The sequence below is a fragment of the Ornithodoros turicata genome, chromosome 2, assembly GCF_037126465.1.
Source record: "Ornithodoros turicata isolate Travis chromosome 2, ASM3712646v1, whole genome shotgun sequence".
Classification (NCBI taxonomy): domain Eukaryota; kingdom Metazoa; phylum Arthropoda; class Arachnida; order Ixodida; family Argasidae; genus Ornithodoros; species Ornithodoros turicata.
In genome coordinates, this window is record NC_088202.1 from 117,280,949 (window position 1) to 117,288,606 (window position 7,658).

General features: G+C 47.2%; 1 protein-coding gene across 1 annotated transcript; it reads right to left on the reverse strand.

The window, feature by feature from the left end:
• Window positions 1-4,549: 4,549 nt before the first annotated feature.
• LOC135384978 (uncharacterized protein K02A2.6-like) lies at window positions 4,550-5,605 on the reverse strand. The gene has a single exon (XM_064614157.1). The coding sequence runs from the start codon at window positions 5,603-5,605 to the stop codon at window positions 4,550-4,552; it is 1,056 nt and encodes a 351-aa protein (XP_064470227.1).
• Window positions 5,606-7,658: the final 2,053 nt, after the last annotated feature.

Genomic DNA, 7,658 nt, shown 5'->3' on the forward strand with positions numbered 1-7,658 from the left:
TGGGCCAGCTATGCAGAAGCTGCTTCAAGTACTTCACAGCAAAGGTGGCTGAATCACAACACACAGCAATGCTGCCCACATTTGAAAGAAAATCTGACAAGGACCTGCCATCAAAAGTAACATTAAGGAAAGTGGCTTCCACAACGGCCTAAAGCAGTTCATGACACGAGCACTCTCATCCACCCGGAATGCTCTGCAACACTTACGTTACCTTCTTACCTTCGTCACCTTGTCTTCTTCGCTGTCAAGTTCTTGTTATTCTCAGTACTCTAAATATGCTTCGATATGATCACCGTGGACAAATATACCTCTTATAAAGACGCAAAAGTATTCTAAAGCATTCTGTTCGTCACGGGCTCCCAGCACTTGCAATGCATGTGTGTCATCCCGCAAAAAATGTGAGCACATATGGTTGCTCCACAATTTACATTCAGCGATTACAACACTATTATGAACGCAAGCGCTCAGAACGGTTTCAAATGATAGCAATTACTTTTTATGTGAAGACAGAAGTTGAAAGTCCCTTTGGAAAATTCGATTTTGCAACACGCGGGACACGGTGCCACGGTTTGAATGCGCTCCGCGTATAGGGCTGGCAAAAAATTCACAGTGCGCCTACCGATAAAGTCCGACTTTTGATTTTTCTTCTGTGCATAGTCTAAGGAACTACCTACAACATATAAAATGTTTGAGGCAAGTTTTTTTTGGGGTTTTTTAGATAAAGGCTTCCGAAATTCGTAATTTTTCGGTGATATGGTGTTACTGAAAGAGGTATCGCTTACATTCCTGGCAGAGTAAAGCAACAAATTATACATCATTCGATGGCCACATGAATGGCAAATCTAACGGCATAAAGCTCAATCTTATCCGTTTTGTACATCGTCCGCAAAGTTGCAGTGAATATGGTGCTTTTAGGCACTTTGAGTCAACTTTGATATTTTGTTGTAGACAAACAAAAACGGACACAGCACTGCCAACGCAGGAACCTATTGTGCCCTAAGTGGTCTAAAGGCAGATCAAGAAATTTCTATATTGCGACAAGAAATAGCCTTGTAGCGAACGCTCAAAAACGCGCGCGACGACAGCGTCTCATGAGAGGCAGTTTTTTCCTCCTCTCCTATTTCCCGAACCGCGCAGCGCAGAGAACACGAAAAGCGTTTATTTCTCCTAACTTACCCATGGCTTCAAGATATATTTTTTCCCCGTTCATTCGAGACATCAAGTGTACCGGATTGTTCGATTTGAGATGGAACTAGCCCCATGCTGTATGACATGAGTACAGGTATATTCCCAGGATTCTCATGTCGCGGAAGGGGGTGGGGTGTCTCGTAGGGGGAGGGGTGCTGATGCCCATATCTGCTTTTGTGGCGTTTTTGGCGTTTTTGGCCTCTCTGGCCTCTATTTTGGTGGGCTAGGGGGTGCGGGGAAAATCCCTGCCAAGCATCAGTCAATGATGAAGTGGTTACATTGGACTTCAGAAAATAAGTTCTAACGATTCGAGGATTGGCCGGCATGACAAGCATCAGTCAAGGTGTAATTAATCGAGGTACTTCGTAATAACATTTTGGACCCATTTCACATAACATTTCCAGTCAGTAGCGCAACGGAAAACGAAGCGTGACACAGGCGCGACCCCCGGCCGGCCCTACGAGTTGATTATTCTTTCCGGGGCTGTTCAGCGAGTAAACAACTACCATACATCCCCCCCCCCCACACACACTTGTGGAACTACCTTTATTCTACTACAAGTTCATCAAGTGAATATGACATTGATATTGAATGTGTTGTGTTTGTCAGTTTCCGTGTTCCAGAATCAGAACAGTTCCTCTCCACCATGTTCATGACTGAGCTTACGAACCACCACACATAAAGAAAAATACACATAAACACATAAAGACAAAAAACCAAGTAGGGCATGGAACTGGTGTAAAAAATGGACATATTTTTAGCTTATCGACGATTTGAAAGACGCAAGAGGCTATGCGAAGGCCAGCTCTGATCTACAAGTCCACATGCTCTCGAAGCAATGCTCCCAGTATACATGTTTTCCGACCATCTTTAACGGTACGTGAAATGCCCCCGCAAAAACGCCTCATCCATCCATACATCCATCAAAACACCCATCTTCCTCTCTCCATCCATCAAAACGCCCCTGCCAGTGTCAGCTCAGTCCGGCTCAGTTGTGAAAGCTGGCATGGGTGTCATTACTTTGGGCCATTTTAAATTCCTGTTTTGTAGGTTATCTTAATGATACTCTTTTCTTTGTTCCATTGTTGTTTAACGCTGGTCGCAAAACTCTATTCTTTACAGTCGCTCTCTTCGCTATCTTTCGTCATCAGCTTTACACACCCATCCTCACTCTTGTTTCAGGTGCATCGGACGCTTATCGACGTCGACTGCTTTGAGACACATTAGTGTTTATTCCAGCATGCGTATTACGCTGCGGATAGTTTGCTACTATGCGAGTACCTTCAGGCTCCTGTAGTCAAGCCCCTTTATATTTCTTTAGTTTCCACAAAAAAGGGTCCGTGGTGTAACAAGTGATAGAAAGAGGATGTCTTCGCGTGAAGCACAAATGATTCACAGCTAGTTCTGTGTCTACCTCGGTAGATTGGTAGTAGAGGTACTTGATCACTGATCCTAAGACTGCGAGGGGGGAGACTATCGTTAAGCACGGTGCCTAAACACTAAAAGCGATCACTCCCTCATACGTGAAGGAAAAAATAGGGGGAAAGAAAAGGCACTAGCAATAGCAAGAGAAAGAGCAATGTGATGTCACAGAAATACAGTTAAATTAAAGTAGCCCTCCATCGTCTCCTCCCGCCATACCAGTAACTTTTACTCACTTGAAGAGTTAAGTAGTAATCATGGGCACAGCGTGACATATGTTTCTGAAAAGAGGAATAAACATTACGCTACATAAGAGTGATTTCAGTGACAAAGGTTAAAGATTTTGTACTGGCAAAAGAGTTGGGGCACACGTGTATTCCTGCTTAGAGGGTAGTTCTTTTCATAGTAGGAGCTGTGGGCCGTGCATGTCACCAAGTATCTCTGATTGACCTTACACACACACACACACTCACACACAAAGGTTTATTAATGTTGGAAAAAGAAGACTTTACTCTTCATGCAAGCGTTCTGCCGACAGCACTGTCAGGCATGGTTGCGAAATTGTGTGGCCCATTCCAATAGGCCATTTGAAAAAGTTCCAGGGAGCAGCGCGCGCTCTGGCAGGGCGTGCCGGGAAATGCTGTGCAAAACGACAGCGATTTGCTATCGTCTCCGATCGTCGTCGTCGTCGTACTGGCGCATGCGCCGTCGCTGTCGTTTTGCACAGCATTTACCGGCATGCGCGCTGCTCCCTGGAACTTTTGCAAATGGCCTATTCCATTTCGAGAAATGGAAAGATTGATTGAAAAAGCAAAAAAGTGGAGGTGATAGTCCGAGAACACTCGGGACTGGGCTCAGTCTCAGTCTGGACTCAGTCTGGGCTAAAGGGGAGTGGAGGAGAAGGAAGAAGGCTAGAAACCTAACGAACTTTGTGAGGCGCACAGGACCAGACGCGACCAAATAGTAACAAAAAGAAAAGAAAAATAAAGTGTCACAGAGTGTCAAAAAGGTGCACCGGAGCGCGGAATTGAAGAAGGGCGCACGTGGCAGGCATGAGTTGATTTCCAGGCCAGCACCCAAGAACCTTTTCGGTGGAACACTGGCGATTATACAGGTGGGCCAGCGATAACACAAGGGTCCGACTGTGTGCACTGTACCTGGGGCAATCTTCGAGTTTATGCTTCACGTCTTCAACCACACCGCAGATAACGCAGTTGGGGGAGGAAACCCTTCCGAGCTTAAACGGGTCGGCCGCTGTATGGCACGTTGAGCTGTAGCCAGTGGATGAGTGATGTGATGGGCCGAGGAAGCGCTGTGGTAATATAGAAACGGAGACCTGAATCCACTTTGCACAGGAATGACGTAGTAAGCAAACTTCTGCGCCAGTGTTCAATGCACAGACGTCTCGTGAGTGTACAGATTGCTCTCGTTGCGTTCGCTTGCACACAGAGAAATAACTGTTCTTCGAGAGTTATTCATAGTGCAAGAACCTTTCTCTGAATTTCTCTTATCTTCGAGAACGAAAGAATGGCTGAGGATCTCCTGGCGTCCACGCATTTGAAGAACATTTTAATGGTGAAAAATACGTAATTTTACGATGAAAGATGAAAGTCACTGAAAAGGTTAGCCAGCTGTAGGGATCGAACCCACCCTTTCATCGTTGATTTCTTAGGCATTTTGAGGCTTTGTTTGTATCTGTCCCTTCTATGTTGTTCCTGTCACACGTGGTGCAACTGTTTATTCGTCGTCTTTCTCTATGCCATCTCGCGAGCCTATACAGAGCGCTCGTCGTCGTTAACACCATTACATCTCCCCTTTCTCAAGTCAGTCTAAAAGAACCCAGTCAACATTACACAAAAGATATTTTGTCCCAAAACTCAAAACCCAAACTCTTCCTTGACTCTTCTTGAAATGTCCTTGCATGATACGGAGCCACAGATTACTCTTCTAGGGGGTATCTCCGAGGGCTTCGACGTTGTCTGGTGCTTCGACGAACTGGTACTGACTCCGTGGCTGGACCCGACCGTGGTTCGTTCTCGGGAGTGGAAGCAGGTTGCTGCTGCTGACATTGCGATGATCTAAGATGCTCCCGAGTACGACGAAGCTCAGCACCGTCGCTCGTCCTTATGATGTAGGACCTTGGTGCCCCGGCGGACCCCACAACTGTTGCTGGTGCCCAAGTCTTGACTTTGCTGTTGTAGGCTGTCACTGGACTATCCGGCAGCAGTTGAGGCAGCTGTCTAGTTCCTCTGTTGTAGTAGACCTGCTGACGTTGGCGGAGATGCTGAAGCCGTGATACCACATCCTTTGGCTGTACCAGGCTTGGTTGCAGACATGCTGAATGTACCGGAAGAAGTGTCCGGGTGCTCCTTCCCATCAAGCGTTGTACTGGTGATTTTAACACCTTGTCCCGCGGAGTATTTCTCCACTCGAGCAGAGCAGTCTTGAATTCTGTGCTCTCATAGTCGTACTTGCTTAGTAGTTTCTTCGCTTCCCTCACTGCTCGTTCAGCCATGCCGTTAGACCTCGGGTAATGAGGGCTAGAAGTAATGTGCGTGACTCCGAGGAACCTCATGCCTTCTCGGAACTCATGGCTGCCGAAAGGTGGGCCATTATCGCTCAGAAACCTTACTGGAATTCCATGCGTGGTGAACACGTCTGTGCATATGGCTACCACCTCTTTCGCTGTAGATCGCTTTAGTGGTTTGACTTCGTAGTAGAAAGAGTAGTAGTCCACAAGGATCAAGAACTCTCTTCCACCCTGGCTGAAAAGGTCAGCGCCGATAACCTGCCATGGCAACTTAGGGAGTTCATGGCTTATCATAGGAAGTCTCTCGTTTCGTGGTCGATGCTTCTCACATAGAGCGCAGTTTGTTGCTAGTTGTTCAATCTCAGACGTGATCCCGGGCCAGAACATGACGTCCCGCGCTCTCTCCTTCATCTTTTCTTCTCCACAGTGTGAAGCATGCAACAGCTTTAGTGTGATTTGCCGCATTCCCTTTGGGATGATTAGTCTGTTGGAACGAAACAGCAGACCATCCTGCGCGTGAATTTCTTCCTTGTAGGTTCAGTACTGACGCACCTCGTTGTCAACTTCGTTTTTATTGTTAGGCCATGCTGTTTCGACGTATTTTCGGATCTTCTGCAGCTGGCTATCACGTTGTGTCGCTCGCGATATTTCCGCTATTTTTTCGTCGGAAACATCGAGGTATTGAAGTACGTTTACATAGAAGTGCTCCTCTTCTCTCAGGCATTCCTGCTTCGGAAAGCGTGATAAAGCATCTGCAATGAACATTTCCTTTCGAGGTTTGTATACAACGTTAATCGGGTATTTTTGAAGTGCGAGCCTCATTCTTTGTAGACGAAGTGGACATCCGTGGAGAGGCTTCTTGAAAATGGCTTCCAACGGCTTGTGGTCGGACTCGACCTTTACGCTGGGTTGTCCGAAGATGTACTCGTGGAACTTCTCGCAGCCGTGTACAATGGCGACCATCTCCTTTTCAATTTGTGCATATCTTTGTTGAGTCTCCGTAAGGGAACGGGAGGAATACGCAACGGGATGCCCTTCTTGTGTTAAGACAGCTCCAACTCCATCCTGGCTAGCGTCGACTGAGAGCGTCACAGGCTTGTGTGCTTGAAAGTACGCTAAAACCGGTGCCTTCGTCAACGCTTCGCGTAGCTCTTTGAAGCTGTCTTTGTGTCTGGTTGACCATTCCCAAATTGTATCTGTTTTGAGCAGTTCACGTAGCGGTGCCGACACTTGTGATGCATTGGGGATGAATCTTGACACGAAGTTGATCATGCTCAGGAAGGTACGAAGTTCCTTGACATTTGTTGGCTCAGTAACGGCGAGAATATCCTCGACTCGCCTTGGATCCACAGCAAGTCCTTCTGACGTGATCATTTGTCCCAAGTACCGTACTTGCTGTTGAAGGAAACAACATTTCCTGATGTTTAGTTTGAGGTTTACATCCCTGCATCGCTCCAGCAGCCTCATAAGGCGTTGATCATGCTCAGCCTTGGTCCCTCCCCAGACAAGGATGTCGTCCATTACGACATCGACACCGTCGAGATCCTGTAGGACCCTGTGCATAGCTCGCTGGAAGACTTCAGGAGCTGTTGAAATCCCAAACGGCATCCTTAGGAAACGGTATCGCCCAAACGGTGTGCTCATAGTACAGATGTATGAGGAGTCCTTGTCGAGCTGAATTTGCCAAAAGCCAGACGATGCGTCAAGTGTCGAAAAGTACTTTGCCTTTCCCAGACGCGGCGCGATATCTTCGAGTGTCGCCATGGGGTAGTGTTCCCGAAGGAGCGCCTTGTTGAGATCTGCGGGATCAAGACAGATCCTGACCTTATCTTTCTTGACCACGACCACCATGTTGCTCGCCCACTCGGTAGGTTCCGTCACCTTGGCGATTACTCCGTCGGCTTCCATGTGGTCGAGTTCGCGCTTGACTTTGTCTTTCAGTGCAACGGCAATCCGCCTTGCTGGTTTTACAACTCCTTTTGCATGGGGTGTTAACTTCATGTGGTACTGTACCCCTTTTAGCTTTCCAAGGCCTTCAAAGACGTCCCGATAAGGTTGTGCTGGTCCGTACAAGTGATGTTCGTCGCTTGTTTTTGTAGCAACTGCCGAATGCACTGTGCGCTGGATCAGACCTAGTTCTTCCGACGCTTTCCCACTCAGGGTAAGCGGTACCTCTTGTGGTACGACGAAGAACAGCACCTTTGTGCTTTGGCCGTTACATGATGCTCGCAGAGGAATCCTGCCTGCGGCCTTTTGCTTGAAGCCAAAGAAGGTGTTCAACGTAACGTTGCATTTTGTAGTCTTCTTGTTAGTGACTTTTCTCAACTGTCCGGCTGAGATTACGGAACAATTGGCACCAGTGTCTACTCTGCAGTTTAGTTTCACGTTCTCGATCGTAACCTCAGCAGACCAGAGATCGCTCGATGCGACGTTATTTACGGACAGCATTTGCAAGAAGTAAGTGTCTTCTTCACGTTCCACTTCAAGGACCTTTTTTGCCTTCGGCTTCCTTCTATAT